Source organism: Kogia breviceps, chromosome 6 (genome assembly GCF_026419965.1).
Source record: "Kogia breviceps isolate mKogBre1 chromosome 6, mKogBre1 haplotype 1, whole genome shotgun sequence".
NCBI lineage: Eukaryota > Metazoa > Chordata > Mammalia > Artiodactyla > Physeteridae > Kogia > Kogia breviceps.
The window spans coordinates 96804155-96822833 of record NC_081315.1 but is presented as its reverse complement, the minus strand read 5'-3'; the positions used below and the strand labels follow the sequence as shown (position 1 = coordinate 96822833).

General features: G+C 37.4%; 1 protein-coding gene across 1 annotated transcript in view; it reads right to left on the bottom strand.

Annotated features, from left to right (window-relative positions):
• Positions 1 to 6714: 6714 nt before the first annotated feature.
• The window catches only part of SEPSECS (Sep (O-phosphoserine) tRNA:Sec (selenocysteine) tRNA synthase), a 39264-nt gene continuing 27299 nt past the window's right edge, over positions 6715 to 18679 (bottom strand). Inside the window, exons 9-11 of the mRNA XM_059066447.2 lie at positions 14814 to 14907; positions 13276 to 13366; positions 6715 to 11675 (exon numbers count right to left, since the gene is read on the bottom strand). Coding sequence (XP_058922430.1) covers positions 11489 to 11675; positions 13276 to 13366; positions 14814 to 14907 — 372 coding nt within the window. The 3' untranslated portion in view covers positions 6715 to 11488. The remainder of the gene's footprint in view (positions 11676 to 13275; positions 13367 to 14813; positions 14908 to 18679) is intronic.

The following is an 18679-nucleotide window of genomic DNA, read 5'->3' as shown; positions in this document are numbered from 1 at the left end:
GCGGATCTGGGGCTTCCCTCGTGGCGCAGTGGTTGAGAGTCCGCCTGCAGATGCAGGGGACGCGGGTTCGTGCCCGGGTCTGGGAGGATCGCACGTGCCGCGGAGCGGCTGGGCCCGTGAGCCATGGCCGCTGAGCCTGTGCGTCCAGAGCCTGTGCTCCGCAACAGGAGAGGCCGCAACACGGAGAGGCCCGCGTACCGCAAAAAAAAAAGCCAATCTGGAACCCGACAGCAGCCCTGCACGCCTATACCCCGACCCGCCCAAGAGTCCCTGCTGGCACCGAGGATGCCTGATGCTCAGCCGATCTTTTAAAAGTAAGAGGCAAACAAAACTGTGTGCAGAATTGGATGTTTATTTCCACCATCTGCGTGGCAATACAAGTTCAAGTTATAATGGCATCCGCTCTCCATCAGTATTAGGGAACCATTTAAACATCCACAGCCATTTACTGATTATAAACACACACTAAAAAAAAAAAAAAAAAAGCGGCAAGTGGCATGTGGCCCCGCACCTGCTGCCTTTGTATGTCAGTCAATTTCATGCCTAGGAAGCACTGGGCTCCATGGGAATGGCTATACAAGCAGTTTGGTTGGTTGTGGGTTTTCTTTTTGTTTCCTGGGGAACAGCATAAACCAAGTTGGCCCCAAAATGCACTTATTGCAAATAGATGGGAATAAATGGAAAATAGACAATAATCATAAATGCAAACAAAAATGCTGAATTTCCTAATGTTAAAATGTCCATTTGCTTATAATTAGTAGATTAAAACTAATGAGTATTTTTACTGGCTTTCAAGAAAACTTAGCAGGGGTCACTGTGCAAAAGGCTCCTATCTCCCACCTGCCACCACTTCCACCCCAGAAGGTTTGAGTCACCAGGTGATGACAAACAGGGCATAAATTGAACATGGTGAGAGCAGGCATGGGAAATGGAAGGCACAAAGAGAAACTGATGCACTTTACATGGGAAAAAAAAAGAAAGTTTACCCAAAAGCCGTGACAATGTTTTCTGGATCAACTTTTTATCTTGCAAAGGGTTTCTTCACCTCCTTCAGACCTGCCCCTGCCCTGTCATAGGCCGGTAGGTGTCTCCTGTCTCAGTTCTGACCTTAATTAGCTGTGTGACTTTGGGTAGTCAGCCATTCTCGGAACCTGCGTTCTTACTGGGGAAAGCTTAAAAGGGGGAGCTTCATTTCCAGGTTAACTCCTTCAAGGAGAGGTTTTGCTTTGTTTTGTTCTGTTCTCTTTTTGTTTTTGCTTTTTGACAGCTTTCTAGCTAAAAGTACTTTCTGCCTTTACGGTGTAAAAGACCAATTTACTGCCTATGAACACATTTTTTGGATGGGGGAGTGTGGAAAAAATACTCTCTCAGCTTTTTATCTGGTCAAAAGCCCCAAGTACTTTCTAAAAGTTCCTGTCTCTCTAAAGTGGTCCATGAGATACATCAGACATTCTCCCCATTGAGCACCACACTCAGCTCTTCTGATCCACCCTGGAGGGGGGCCCTGCCTGCCTCCCTTCTCCTCTGAAAACTGGTTTTGAGATGGTACTCAACCTTCCACTGCTCATTAAACCTGGCTGGCTGGCTGGAGCCCAACACAATGACTCAATTAGCCATCAACACATTTATTTAGAATAAGGGTTCCCTCTATATATCTAGAATGATTACCCCCACTGCCTTATAGGCTTAATCTAATTTGGGGTTCTAATTCACAGCCTTATGTTAAGGAAGTTGGCATTGAAATTGAATTGTTATACACGACTATGGACTGAAGTCCATTTCTTATGATAACCAGTGAAACCTGGAGCAGGTCAAATGGGAATTTCTCCAGCATCCTGGAAGATCTTTAGGAGCCCATTTGGAGTACATCCTTCATAAATCCAGTATTATTAATCCATGAGAAAGTCGTTAGAAAAACACCGTCTCAAGGCTTCTTCTCTCTGTACTTGTCTAATTTTCTCTGGTTCCTCAAGCCATCTGTTTCTCACCTCTTCTCCCTTTTCCACTAAAATCTACCCTTAGGGGAACTTATTTGGATCATGACTCAAATGTTAAAAAAAAAAAAAAAAAAAGGTAATTAGAGAAGTGAATAATGATAGCATATTTGAGGATATCAAGATATTATGTTAATTTGGGGGGGTGATAATAGTATTGTGACTTTTAAAAAAATGAGTCCTTTACTTAGGAGATCCATATTGAAGTGTGAACTACACCTTGAAATGCCTGAGATTTGCTTTCAAATAAGAGGGTGGTAGAGGTGACGTGAAATTGGATTTGACAAGTGCCAAAGATGAGTGATGAATACTGGGCCTCATTATATGGTTTGCTCTACTTTTGTATATGTATGAAAATTTCTATAATAAGTTTTCTTTAATAACCCACTCTTAGGGAAACATCTGATAAACTCATACAAACTAAGATGTCACTAACTGATAAGGATAAATAGCAGTTATCTATTTCCTGATGTATTTACATTTTAAAAGGAGAAAGAAAGACTTAAGACAAAGAAATGAATCCAACAGTGGCAAATAAGACGGGAGCAAAGGGGAGAGGAGGGAGGGAAGGGGCCACAGGGAAAACAGCCACTCGAACCAAGAACTCTGAATACAGTTCCAGTCTCAATTTTCTTGTTTTCATCTGACCTAACAGGATTTAATCAAGATCAGGGCAATAAACACAGCTACAGTTTTTTAAATTGAAGTATAGTTGATTTACAATGTTGTGTTACTTTCAGGTATACAACAAAGTGATTCAGTTTTATATAATATATATATTCTTTTTCAGATTCTTTTCCCTATACTCAAAACATTGAGCATAGTTCCCTGTGTTGTACAGTAGGTCCTTGTTGGTTTTTATAGTAGTATGTATGTTAATCCCAAACTCCTAATTTATCCCCCCCCTTCCCCTTTAATAACCATAAGTTTGTTGTCTCTGTTTAACACAGCTATATTTTTAAAAGACTATTTCTGGAGCTACTTTATTGAAAGTCTTCTCCATTTTTTTTGTTGTTGCTAACTGCCATGTAGCAATAGCTACTATCAAAAGCCCTTGCTGTTTATCAGATTCCTTGCTAGGTACTTCACACACATGATTACATTTGATCTTTATTTCAACTTTTTTAGCTATTATTATTCCCATTTTACAAATGAGTCAAAAGTAACTTGTGTACTGTCACTCAGCTCAGGTGGAAGTCTGGCCTCTTAATTACGTCACGGTCACTATAGTACCTAGAACAGAACTCTTCTTAAAAGTTAGTGGATGATTTACTTCTCTCACAGTATATGAACCACTTATCGAAGGTGTGCTAAATCATTGTCTTGCCCCGTATTTAAAATTTAGTAACTAGTATTTTAAATTCTGAAATGCTAAAAATCTATGCCAGACTAAAACCACATCATAATCTCTGATGGCCAACAAATGAAAGATTTATTAGGCTAATGAGCAACTATAAATTAGATTTAAACATTATTATTTAAATAGTAATAAGTGGGGTTTGGCGGGTCTGTTTGGAGCAAGGGAGAAGAGGAGTGGGAGATAAAGGAGACTAGAAAGGTAGGCAGGGGAGTGCAGCCCACCTTGTAGGCCACGAGTGTCATAGGCTAGATTCTCCGGGAAGCAGACGCTGAGATGAGGTTAAGGGTTCACAAGGTTTACGAGGAAGTAACGCTTGTAAAAGAAAAGGAAGGAAGCAGCCTGGGGCAGGGGAGCCATCAGGCTGTGATGCAGACACCACAAAGTTCAGCCAGTCCCGTCGTGGGCCCTGAAACAAAGACTGGCTTTTAGAGGAGTCCTGATTGGGTGGAAATAGCCAGGTCCTTGTGCTTACCGCCTTGCTCAGAAATTGTCCAAAGGGTGTGACTTTGTCTCAAAAACTGAGGTTAGAGCTAAACTTGAAGGAGCAAACAGCAGGGAGGCTGTTTGCTAAGCACACTCCTGCAGCTGGGTAGCAAATCTTTTCTTGACGGGGAGATTGGAGCAGGACCTCTTTGTGACTGCCACACCAAGGAGGATTCTGGGAGTTTGTACTAGAAGCAATGGAAAACCACTGAATAGATTCAATCAGACATGATGGGATTTCATACATAGTTATATATTTAATAATGCCTACTCATTCATACAAAAAATATCATCTGTCATGTGCCAGGTGCCACGTAGGTACTTGGGAATACGTGTGTGGCCAAAGATCCTACCCTGAGGGAGCTTATGTTCTAGCCAGAGGGAGAGACACAAACAGTTGAACGTAATAAATATGTAAGTTACATAGTATGCTAGATCTTCACTCTTCTGTGTGGTCCATGGGCCAATAGTATCTGTAAAACCTGTGGGTTGGCTATAAATGCCAGCCTCATCCCAGATCTACTGAACTCAAATCTGCATTTTAACAAGAACCCCATGTGATTCTTAGGCACAGTAAAATTGAGGCTCCACTTTCAACTTTAAGAAACATTTTAAACAATGTTAAAGTGGGGGAGATAACTACCAGTATGAAAAAGGGAGGGTAGTCTGGGCAGGCCTCATCTGAAAGGGTAACTTCGATTAAAACCATAAAAGAGGTGAGTTAACCAAGCATCTGGGTTGAGATGTTCCCAGGGAGAGGGAATAACTGGAACCAAGGCTCCGAGGCCAAGTGTGGCTATAGCGTGTTTGAGGAACAGCAGGATGTCCAGTTTGGCTGGAGGAGGCAAGGGTGAAGAGAAGGAAGAAAAGAGTCAGGTAAAGGGGGTGGGAGTAGGATAGCCAGATGCTGTAGGGCCTCTGGAGACATAGGAAGGACTTTGGCTTATACTCAGTGATATGAGAAGTCACTGCAAGAGTTTGAGCAGATAAGAGACCACAATACATACCTTAAAAGGATCACCCTGGCTGTTGTGTTGAGAATAGACTGTAATGGGGCATGAGGAGAAAGCAGGGAGACTTCTTGTGGGGGGGGTGGAGGTGAAGTACCAAAATAACCCAGACAAGAAACATTGGTGGTTGAGACTTGGCTGGTAGCAGTGGAGGAGGTGAGAAACAGTTTGATCCTAGATAACTTTTTTTTTTTAATGGAAATGCATTTCTTTATTTATTTTACTTTACTTTTGGTCGTGTTGGGTCTTTGTTTCTGTGCGAGGGCTTTCTCTAGTTGTGGCAAGCGGGGGCCGCTTTTCATCGCGGTGCACGGGCCTCTCTTGTTGCGGAGCACAAGCCCCAGATGCGCAGGCTCAGTAGTTGTGGCTCACGGCCCTAGCTGCTCTGCAGCATGTGGGATCTTCCCAGACCAGGGCTCGAACCCACGTCCCCTGCATTAGCAGGCAGATTCTCAACCACTGCGCCACCAGGGAAGGCCCTAGATAACATTTTAACACAGCTCCAACATGATTTCTTGACGGATCAGATGTAGGATGTGAGAAAGAGAGGAAAAGAGAATTCCAATGTGTGGAGTTCAGGAAAGAGGTCTGCTAAAGATGTAAACTTGGGAGCCATGATCAGTCATTCTACTATAGTCATTTAAGAATAGGGTTAAATATAATAAACTGCTATGCTTGCAGGTCTGCTGACTAATACCAGAAACTTTGGTCAGATAATACAATTGATGTGGAAGTCACAATGAATGAACTTTCTCTGTACATTTTTGCTGGGTTGTGATCTGAAATTTCAGGTACATAAAATAGGTAATGCACTTTAAATGTTTCTTAAAAAAATACTCAGGTGTAAACACAAAACAAAAAGAAACTCATAAAAATGAAAGTAGAAAAATTCTGGAAAAAGAAAAAAAAAGATCGTCATCTAAAATCAAGTACACACTTTTTATTTTTTATTTATTTATTTTTTTTGCAGTACATGGGCCTCTCACTGTTGTGGCCTCTCCCATTGCGGAGTACAGGTTCCAGATGTGCAGGCTCAGCAGCCATGGCTCATGGGCCCAGCCGCTCCACAGCATGTGGTATCTTCCCGGACTGGGGCACAAACTCGTATCCCCTGCATCAGCAGGTAGACTCTCAACCACTGCGCCACCAGGGAAGCCTAAGTACATACTTTTTAATTTCCACTGGAGATAAACAAAATTCATTGATGATTCCCTCTCAAAAAACATTCTACTAATAAACTAATTTTAATTTTTGAAATTTAATTTAAATCTAGTACAAATTGGTACATTATAGCTTTATGCAGACCACCATAGCAGTTATTAATGGCAAGTACTATGTTTTAGGCACTGAGTTAATCACTTTACTTGTTACCTCATTTAACTCTCAATCCTATAGGATTGTACCCATTTCACATATGATGAGACTGAGGTTCAGAGAGGTTAAATATGTGAACTCACATGGTAAGTACCAGTGCAGAGATCTAATTCCAAATCAAATGAGAACTACATGTAAAATTCAGATAGTACAATTTAAAAGTGAAATTTGCTGAAGAAGGAAGTGACATTATTTTATTTTTAATTAAGGTGTTTCCTTTAGAAAAGATTCAATACTTCTAAGCCTCCAACTTTCTATAGTCAATAGATCCTTTGGGAAATGGTTGCTGGGTTGTTTTTTTTTTTTAAATAATCTAGCCTCCACACCCGTGACTCATGATTCTCATTATAAAGTATGCCTTTTCTTGCTGATTTCTGGGCAAGTTGATACTGTTGACTGAATCAAAAAATGGGCAAGTAATTTAATGTTAGTTATCTGTACTTTCAAGTTGTATCTGGAGCAGTGATTAGGTAAAATAATATAATGCACTATCAATGATTTATTAAAAATTTATTTCATGTAATAAATTATACAATTTAGTTTTATTTATACATAGTCTACACCAAAAATATTTTTGGAAACATCTTTTTCTTTTAGTATAACATACAGGTTAGCAGGCTGACACCAGCTTCAATTCTAAAAGCTAAAATCCCCCCTAATTATACATTTATATGTATAAATATGAAGAACACGGCCTTTCCTCACATTTCTCTAAAAGTTCAAGTTGATACCACTTGATAAAAACAAGACCATATAAACATTTCCAGATTTTGCTTAAGGTCTTAGATTGAACTATAGAATATTAGGTGGAAAATTATAAAGATATATTCATTAGCCTTGAACTCATCATCTTACATGTGTATATTCCCATAATGGCCAACAAAGAGCATGCATGTAAAAAGGAAGGCACAAAAGGAAGCAGCGGGTAAGTCTTAGACCTGTACACTGAGTAGCCACAAGAGACGAATAATCAACACAATTTGACAGACAAGGAAAAAAACTGTTCACTGGAATTCTTTATGTTATGTTAACAGCATATTCAATTGTTTTTATCAGATTATTCAGAGAGTATCAAACTTTTGAAATGATCAAACTTCTGTGTACACAAACTCAGTTACAAAATAAGGTCAGCCTCATGAATGCAAAACATAACAAAACCATTTAAGGGCTTGGCAGAAATTAGTACATCTTAGACAGTGGGAAAGAAAACCCAACTTTCATATGCACCGAATGTGGATGTATTCAAAAAAATTTCTCTGAGTGTATTATCAATGAGACTCATCAGGGTTTGACATTGTTGTCAATTGTTGGCTATTTTCCTCTATGAAAGAACACAAGAATTTAACTCATGATGAGCTACTAATTCAATATTAAAGTAACATTGCTGGTTTAAAAAATTATCTTTGTTTTAATTTTACTAAAATGTATCATAGCCATATAGTCTAAAAATAAAAGCACATCCCGTAGCTTACACCTCAATTACAGTTCATATTATAGTGGTTAGAGAAACAGAACCACAATAGAGGTATGTGCTATGGCAAAATATTAGATAAAAGTTATCATTCTGCATATCAAGTGCCTATTGGCTGAACATAACTGTATTCAACAGTTCATATTCGGTCAACTTGTCAACTAATGCAAAAAGCTAAATAAAAAGATTTATAGTTGAACACAGAGTTCCTAAGGCTAGTATCACATAGAGGGAGAATTTGTCAGCAGAGAACTTAAGAGCCAAATTGAGAATTGGATTTAAAATACCTTTCCCTGCTGTGTGTATAATTAGTAATATGTTCGGTGACCTAAAGAATATTTCATGTTATTCAATTTTCTTTCCTGGGCAGACTACCACAGCCCAATGACTTTAAAAACCAAACTCCAAAATTCTACCTGAATTTTGGATAGTCTTAATAGTCTTATTAAGGGCAGTTGGATCATAAAGACAGAAAAAGACATCTTAGTCACTGACTGGAAAATATATCATCCGTTGCCCCTCTGCCCCAGTACGTGAATAATTCAGGCCAATTATGAGGCTTACCAATCATTACTAGCAGGTTAAAATAAGTAACTGTACGTAAATGCTTTTTTATACTTATATGTGGAGATGAGAGACAGCAAGTCAAAGGACACTGGGGTGGTGGCAAAGGAAAGCCTCAATATGCAGAACCTACAACATCCCTTCAAAACTTCTTGTGACTTCTCCGACCTCAAGGTCAAATTGAAACCAGCAGGAATAGAGCTGGAATTCCAAAACCTCTGAAAAGAAAGTACTAATAAAAAGAACTGCAGCTGATTTTTATGCACCAGCAATGAAATGTTATAACATATCTATCATTCACATGTGGATTCATGTAATTTATCTTCAATTAGAATTATTATCTATTCAGCAGCTGAAGCCCAAGAACTGCTGATACACTGCAGATGAGAAAACATTTGCTGGTCTCTCGGCTCTGGCCTTTCTTAAACTAAATGATGATCACACAATATAGATCACTCGTTCTATAAAACAATCTTGGCTTACGTGGACGGTACGCTGCACTGCCAGCATCTACATCTGCAACATCACTTCAATCCCTTTCACAGATTCGAGAGGGTCTATAGCAACTCTTCAGCTTTATTAGTTCTACAATTCAGTCTCAAATTCACATTAAAAAATTATACCATTTTTTAATCCAGGATTTACTCCTTTGAAAGAAGTTATTATAGCTATTTAAAGAACCCAGACACTTCAGATATCTGAACCCCAAAGATATAATAATTTTAAAGTAATCTTTACAATATTGGTAATTAAGTACTTTATCTCAACACAGTTGACTTCCAAGGTTGTCAAGCCAGTGTCCAAAATATTCTAACTTACCAGTGGGAGTGGCAGCTGAGCTCACATTTAACATAGTTTACAATGCCAAAACAATAGAGAAAAACACCATCCAGAAAGCCATGTGTTTTCAAAAGTACGTTCAATGGGATGTCGGTAAGCATTTAATTTAAAAAAGGGTTCCATCTTTAGATAAGGATACATTCAAACTGGAATAGAAGGAATTCTTAGAAACTTTAATATGCCAATAGGCAGGTTTGCAAAGTCCCCAACTTATTTGTCTGTGGAACCTTTTATAACCATGAGCATCTCTTAGGAATAAATGCTCCACAGAGCAAGTCTTGAGAAATACAGCTTTGACATTTTGGTGCATTCAGAGGCTTCACTAACTCCTTAGGCTACGAGACATCAGTCTATTTCTTAAAATTAACAACAAACTAACAGTTATAGCCAGTAAGTCTGGAATTTCAGACTCAGAAAGTAAGCATATGGGCAATGAGAAAGGAATACACCTGTTCTTCATACTTCATCATTTTCACCTCCCCAGCAAAAATATGTTTAGAATCCCCATGTTAACCACTCTTAATGACAGCTGTGCAAAACACCTGAACAAACCAACCAAATATACAGACTCCTTGAAGCAAAACAATGGAATAAAGTTTTCACTTTCCCAAATGGAAAAATGCACACATGCCATATATTAACAACATATTTAGAAATGGTAACCTCGGTTTTCACTTAAGAATCTATATGCTGTGGAAGCAACCTAAGTGTCCACTGACAGATGAATGGATAAAGAAGATGTGGCACATATATACAAGGGAATATTACTCAACCATAAAAAGAAACAAAATTGAACTATCTGTAGTGAGGTGGATGGACCTAGAGTCTGTCATACAGAGTGAAGTAAGTCAGAAAGAAAAACAAATACTGTATGCTAACACATATATATGGAATCTAAAAAATAAAAAATAAATGGTTCTCATGAACCTAGGGTCAGGATAGGAATAAAGACACAAATGTAGAGAATGGACTTGAGGACATGGGGAGGGGGAAGGGTAAGCTGGGACGAAGTGAGAGAGTAGCACTGACATATGTACACTACCAAACATAAAATAGATAGCTAGTGGGAAGCAGCGGCATAGCACAGGGAGATCAGCTTGGTGCTCTGTGACCACCTAGAGGGGTGGGATAGGGAGGGTGGGAGGGAGACACAAGAGGGAGGGGATATGGGGATATATGTATACATAAAGCTGATTCACTTTGTGATACAGCAGAAACTAACACAACACTGTAAAGCAATTATACTCCAATAAAGACGTTAACAAAAAAAAAAAGAACCTATATGCTGTGTAGTTGGTAACATTTATAGAGCTATCTTCTTTGAAGTACTACTGAATAATTAAAGTTACTATAGAAAACTTCTCTTTACTGAGGAGTTCTTTTACTTTAGAGAAGTTTTTATCAACCTCAGCACTACTGACATTTTGGGCTGGATAAATCTTTGTTTTGAGAAGTTGTCTTGTCCATTGTAGGATGTTGAACAGCACCCCTGGCCCTCCCCTCACTAGATGTCAATAGCATCCTACTAGGTTTGACAATCAAAAAAGGTCCCCAGAGAATTCCCCAGTGGTCCAATGGTTAGGACTCCACGCTTTCACTGCTGAGGGCGAGGGTTCAATCCCTGATCGAGGAACTAAGTAAGATCCCACAAGCCATGTGGCATGGCTGAAAAAAACAAACAAAACAAAACCAAAAAAATCTCCAGATGTGACTTAGATATAAGAAGCCAATCACCCCCAGTTGAGATCCATTACTGTTGAGCAAAAATTAAAGCTTACACCTTGACCTTGACTCTGCTTTCCTGGGAAATGTCCATTTTACAGGCATACTGTGACTTACACACATCAACAAACATCTACTAATTAGTAGCATTAGCGATCTTTCTAAATTCTGTGTAGTCAGAAACATAAGTAATTTGTGAATGATAGAGAATGGTCAGAAGAAAGCAGTCTACACATTTCAAAGAGAATTAGAGTAATGTGAATTTTACTATCATTATATTAGTAAGAATTATCTGAACCATAATATTTGGCAAATATTTAACAATTAGAAAAATGCGAATTGTACATTATAACCTGTTAAGGATAATGACTTAGGCAGTCTAAGAACAACAAATGTAACAATCGTCAATGGCTAGCTCAGACCATGTTCTATTCCTTGACCAAATATTCTCCATGAAATTCTCAATTCAAAAATCTCGTCTTGTCTTTAAACTGCTAGGTTATATTGTAGCCTCATCACTTTTTAAAAATTATCACAAAGAAACCCTTCATATGACGTCAGGAAGAATCCTGGCATGTGCCAAGAAGTACATTATTTAATTTTAAAGCCATTTCTTCTATAACCACATCTTCAGTTTTATCATAATTGTCAACTCCAGATACATCACTCTTTATTGTTCTTTTCTTACTGTCTTTAAACACTTGTCAAGTCTATTTATGAACAAATCCACATCCTGTGTCTTCATACCGATGGCTGATGCGGCATTGAGGTAAGCACAAGGGTAATTATTTGTATGTGACATAAAGCCTCTGAAAGTGTAGCCACTCACAGTCTGCACAGACCCAAGAGGCACAACCCTGAAAGGGAAAAGATTTACCAATTCAGTATGTCTGGTGATGTTAACAGAATATCACCCATAAACAAAAGAAAGCTGGGTTACTAAGCCTTACACCTACTTAGTAAGAAGTTTAATAACAGCCATAAATCGTAGCCTATGAAAACAGACTGCAGCCTTAAAATAAAATTATACAATGCACTTCACATAGGAAAGTACTACCTGATGCTCACCATTTACTTATCTTCTATTAAAGAGCTACAAGCCGTAGGAATCAAAAACACCTTTCCATCTTCAAAAAGGTAAAAAGAAAGTTATTTCTGTTTTTGTATCAGATAACCAGAATCTGACTTCACATATACACACTTTAATGGAATATTTAAGTTTGTAAATCAAACCACTTTGATTAACTGCCGTGTATAGCCTCAAGTAATCAATAGACTAGAATTACACCTATCTGATCATGTTATGCAATGGAGGGTTTTAAAGCCAGGATCCAGCAGAAATTACATAACTGCTTACAGTGGGTTGATGGTCAGCAATCAGTAATATTCAGCAATGGTACATGCATTTTTAAAGCTTGATTTCACTGTCATACTTGATATAAGCAGATTTCTCACAGTACTTTTTTTTTTTAAGAACTCAATTAAGATCAACCTAAACATAAAGAAAAATAGTGGCAACACTAAAAAGTAAGGCCAAGAAAACCATGTCAGAAGTGTCAAAACTATGCTGCATATAGATATAGCTCATCAAGGTAAAAGGTGAATTAATCTAAGAATTTTTTCCTTTTAAAAAGTTGTTCTTTGATGTGAAATCTCTAACCTCTGGTAGTCAGAGAGAAATTCTTTAGCAGAAGCACATAAAGAAGAGTACTTAGAGCAAGGTACTTTTTAAGTCATTTTTCTCTGACCTCATCAAACATAAAATGAAAAGTGAAATTCACCTGAAGCTATGTACATATAAAAGCAAAAAGTAGATTTTTCAAAGGCAGTACTTAGACAAGAATTGCACAGCGTTTTCAGTTTAGGTAATGGACTTTTCCCTAACACCATAATGTGACACCACTGAAGATAATCTAACAAAGGAAAATAAAGACAAAAATTTGTACCAAAAAAAAAAAAAATTTGTACAAAGGGGTAATGAACTTTGTTTTTGTATGTCTATTAAAGCAAACAAGATTCATATCTTTCCTGTGACTATTTCACGTTCCACAGGTGACTGACTGTGTGACAGCCTTACAGATTCTCTACCTCAACATTCTTTTCCTCCATGATGAATTCTCAGGTGCAGTGCAGCACATACTTGGGGGACTTACTGTTAAAGAAAGGTGCTTTTTTTTTTTTTTTTTTTTTTTTTTTTGCGGTACGCAGGCCTCTCACCGTAGTGGCCTCTCCCGTTGCGGAGCACAGGCTCCGGACACGCAGGCTCAGCGGCCATGGCTCACGGGCCCAGCCGCTCTGCGGCATGTGGGATCTTCCCGGACTGGGGCATGAACCCGTATCCCCTGCATCGGCAGGCGGACTCTTAACCACTGCGCCACCAGGGAAGCCCGTAAGGTGCTTTATTAGAGTTAATTTTGAAAAGTGAAATAAATCCAATCCTCTTTTAAACATACTTACCTGGCTCCAGAAACCTGTCTGGTAAAAAGCATGGAGCCAAGCTGAGTGACAGCTTTGTCACAGTGTTTATCTAGTGTTTTAAGTGTCATAGCTGAAAAAGAAAAAAGTATTCCAGTGAGCCTTGGTTCACCAGCACAAAACCACTTAAGAAACAAATAATTACAGAGATATCACTTTTTTTATTGTGCTAATAAACATATAACATAAAATTTACCATCTTACCCAATTTTAGGTATACAGTTTAGTGCTATTAAATACATTCAATCTTGTTACACAACGATCACCACCATCCACCCCCATAACTTTATCTTATAAAACTGATACTCTATACCTATTAAACAACAATTTCCCATTCTCCCCTCCCCCTGGCAACCAGCATTACACTTTCTATGATTTTGAGTACTCTTAAGTACCTCATATAGGTGGAATCATACAGCATTTGTCTTTTTGTGACTGTCTTATTTCATGGAGATACCATTTTTATTCATTGTCACATGGCACCATATCACTTTAATGCATTTAATAAATTATAGTAAGGATTTGTTTCCATATCAGATAAAAATATGTTAACATAAACATGCTCAGAATCAGAAGAGAATTTCCATATCACCCTTCCAAAAAGTGAATTTTCCAATTAAATAAATGGAACAATGACATGGATAATATGACTTACCATACTAGATACTTTACAAATATAATCTCAACCATTTTTAACAACTTTGTATGTGAGGGATCATTATCTCTACTTATAGACAGGGAAAAGGAAGTTAGAGGCTAGTACATGGCAGAACTGGGATTCAAATCATACTGTATCACCTTCTATAATATCTACATAGATTATAAAACAACAAAGGACTGATTGGGGTGACTTTATTATCTACCAGTGGCCAAATGGTTTCCCAAGGAAGCCCATTCCTGAAAAAGGCTTCAATTACAAATTATTTCCTTACTTTCCTCAGATATACATGAAATATGGACCATATTATACTATATATATTCACAAATTAAAAGGGGTAATCATGAAGTTTAAAAGTTAGTTAAATGCATAAAAGTCAACATTCTTTTTATCCTGTTTAGTAGCTCTTGTACTACATGACAAAATGAAACGATCATAAATACAGATTTTTCTAACACAGGCATACTCAAGAAAATAAATAACAACAGCATTAAAAATTATAAGAATATCTTTAATGTTATGGTGTTTTGTTAACTGGTAGAAATTTTAAAATATTTATATAGAGTCCTTATCAGTGACCAAGTTATTTTGGTGAGAAGCAAGAGTTAAAAGTATTATTTTCCATATATTCAGTATAACACTTAACATAGATTTGAATTCTTTCAGCATATAGGTTTTATCTTAGAAATACATTACGGCATTTATAAAGGCTGACTAAACTTTTAAAATTTAAAAATTAGCACTGTAATGAAATTAGAAACATCACTGTAACCAGAAAGAATTCATACTCTTTCTAGAAACACCAGCTTCCCACTGGGGATGGTTCAGATGTACTATTTTTTTTTTAAAGAAAAAAAGTTACCTAAAGATATGGGATTGTGAGGTGTATGCAACACTCTTTCATTGTAGGCTTCTGACAGCTTCTTTAGTTGGTTGGACAAATACGAAAACATTTCCTGCAACAACAAAATGTTACATTTAAAGAAAATCATATAAATACTCACTGCAACTTGCTAGATTTAATAAAACAATCCTGATTGGTGTATAGTCTATGAGGTAAATTAACTCCTTCATATGCCCTAGGAGCAATTCTTTTCCTTTGCCACAATATAGAAAGATTTAAAGCTGCCAGAATTATCAGAAACCACAGGATTTAAAGGTAAAGAACCAGCACATTTTCTGCTCTGGGGCTATCACATATCTATCACAAATCCTTCCTCTTTTCAGAACCTCCAGGGCTACCACTCTAGTCCAAGCAGCCATCAACCTCTCCCCTGGACCACAGCAATAGATTCTAAATGACTTCTCTGCCTACTTTCCCACCCCTCCAGACAGAGGCCACAGTGGTCTCTCAAAAACATGAATCAGATCATGTCCCTCCTAACGACTTCCTCCTGTGTTAAAAAAAAACCAAACTCTTCATCCACGTGATACACCCCAGCCAACACACTCAACTCAGTGACAGTCATTTCCTCCACTCACTACATGCTAGCCACATCAGCCTCCTTTCCAATCCCTCAACATGTCAGAACCTTTCTGCCTGCTTCCCCTGGACTTGGAAAGCTCTTCTCCCAGATGAGTCCATGAGTGGTCCCTTTTATCACAATGTAAGACCTTTCTTTATTACTTCCCTGATAAAGTAGCTCTCCGACTCTGCCCACCCCCAACTCCCAATCTCCCTCCAACACGATTACCTATTTTGGTTCCTTCACTATACTTATCACAGTCTGAAATTTCTCTTTTATTTGCTTAAATAAATATTGCCTATGACTACCTATTAGAATGGAAAAACTCCTTGAAAGCAGGGACTTTCTATCTTCATCACTGCTTTCCCAACAGCAAGAAAAACATGACAGACTTTTAGTATGTGCCAGACTTAGGAAGAGGCAGTTTAAAAATGTATTTCCTTTAAATATTATAAACTTAAAATTAACAATTCCCTTAACTCAATTAAAAGAATACAGCATCTAAAAACTAAAAATTGTATTCTTGATCCTACTCTGAAAAATAGTGTATACCCAGTAGTAAAAAATAAAAATACATATATTTTACAAATACAAAATCTCATGTATGTGAGAATTTAATAAAGCTACAAATAAATATTAAGTTGGCAACTGTTTGACCTAAAATTGTATTTTCTTCTCCTAGTAAGCACTTTAAAAAGTGTTGAAATGAAAATCTGCCCAAGTGAGTCTGCAGCTGAACAAAACCCATTTGCACTGACCTCCTCCAGCCACAGTCAAAACATATAAACTCTAATGATGCACCAAAGAGCCAAGGGCCAACAGAGTACCCAAGTGGAGACAGGAGAAAATGATACTTCAACTTCAAAGGCCACATAAGGGCTTCCTTGGTAGTGCAGTGGTTGAGAGTCCACCTGCCAATGCAGGGGACACGGGTTCGTGCCCTGGTTTGGGAAGATCCCACATGCCGCAGAGCGGCTAGGCCCGTGAGCCATGGACGCTGAGCCTGTGTCTCCGGAGCCTGTGCTCCACAACGGGAGAGGCCACAACAGCGAGAGGCCCGCGTACCGCAAAAAACAAAAAAGCCACATCAGCGGCTTCAGTTTTCTCTAAGGTGAGGGTTGGATAGTCTGATCCCACACTGAGACCCATAGTAGCTTTTTCATGTCTAAAGTACGTAGTAGATGACTAACTCCATCTTTTGTTAGGTAAAGATTTAAAAAAGGAAAATTCTTACCAGGTTTATGAATTATTAATGAGTCTCCTTAAGACCACAAACATTTTTATCCTTGTCAACACAGTATGTTTTATATTCTGAACTAAAAAAACTTTAATAGTCATTCTTAAATTTTTAGGATATTTTATAAGATCAATTCTCAGCATGCCAGAATGATGAAATCTTAGATCACTAAAATGTACTGATTCTTTTTATATTCAAAAAGTTAACGCCCACATCTGTCATACTGAATGAAGCTATAAGTAAACATACTGTTATATGTAATAAGTCTTTCTCTTTTGTCATTAAAGAAAGTGTATAGAAATACTTAGGGATGTATATGTTATCACCATTTGCAGAAACAGGAAAAAGAGTAGGCACCCTTTCTTAGACATATAAAGATTTCCTGGCCCCTCCTTCTTAAACTAATATTGATGTTCACTTCAGAAGGTGAAACAATAAGAATATCAAATGAAATTTAAAAATCAAGAGTTTTTCCTACAACTGAAACAATTCATAATCTTTTAGTACCAACACCAGAGTTAATGAAGAGTAGAATTCCTAGGTTTCATTTATATATTTTCATCTACTATGAAGTAACTAGGTCATAATTTAAATGCTCAGTGTTGGGAATTCCTTGGCAGTCCAGTGGTTAGGACTTGGCACTCACTGCCGAAGGCCCGGGTTCAATCTGGTCGGAGATCTAAGATCCCACAAGCCGCGTGGCGAGGCCAAAAAGAAAGAAAAGAAAAGAAATGCTCAGCGTTGTTTAAAAAAGAAAAAAGGAGTCACATATTTTAATTTAGATATTAACTGTTGATTCTTCTTCATTATATTATATACCAAAGTCTTAATCTGCATCTAATTCTCTCTTACTCTCAAATTCATTAACCTCACATAAGCAGAAACAAATCTGATAGCCAGGAAGTGCCTTTTACAGACTCCTACATTTTCCCCTCTAACAACAAAAAAACTTATTTCAATTGTGAGGGCCAATTTAGAATAATATTATTCTATCTAGTCATGGCTGCCACAGTAATCACCAATGCAGTTACATTTGTAGTGTGAAAGGAACCGGATGAGTGGTTAATTTGTCCTTAATTTTTACTTAGCTATTTCTTAAAAAAAAAAAAAAAAAAAGAAAGAAAGAAATGTTTCCTTAGTAACACCCCTAGAGGGTGCTTTTAAATTTACTAATGCATACGTGGCTATTAAAAAACAAATTTTCCCAATGTTCAATTTCTAATATTTAACAAATTAGTTCTAACCAATTCTCAATTCTATCAATGACTTGCTAATGCCACTACAACTATAACTAACGTTAGGATAAAAATCTTCAGACTATAAACATAATACCAACTCAATTACATATCACTAGTATGGGAGTAATTAAACAAAAATATATATTAGTGAGTCAAGTTCACATCCATCTGCAAATATTTTTAGTATCTCTACTCCATATAAAGGGTTATGATAGGTAATCCAATAAGCAAAGCAGTTTACAATATCTTAAAGCTCAATGTACTGAATCCTACAGTATTTCTCATATTAAGGTCCTAAATGCTCTCCCATTGATATCACTACATTTAAAAAATATCATTTAAGAGACTGTACCACTATTTCCTACACTAATACTTAGCTAAGCAGTTTTTATCTGATATATCAAAGGTACTCCAGAACCTGCACTATTTTTTGCTACAGTTAGATCTATAACTGACATTTATTATAAAATACTTCCATAAAGGGAGAAATTTATAAGCACCCCAAGCAAATGTATACAGAAAGATCTTATTTAAAAGAAATGAAATATTATCGATTTTCTATGTCTCTTGTGCTGTATTTAACTTAATTTTAAAAGACTCTTCACTAGAGATAAACTGAACTATATACCTGAATGCTAATGTCAGCTACATTTCTAGAATAAAAATACAAAACTTTACACCATAATTCAAGATGTTAATGGAAGAGAAGTTGAATTATATTAAGCATTATCTTTCGTACAGTCTTTTGCAAATTGATTTGCAGTTGTGAAGCCCAGCATCTAGCTTA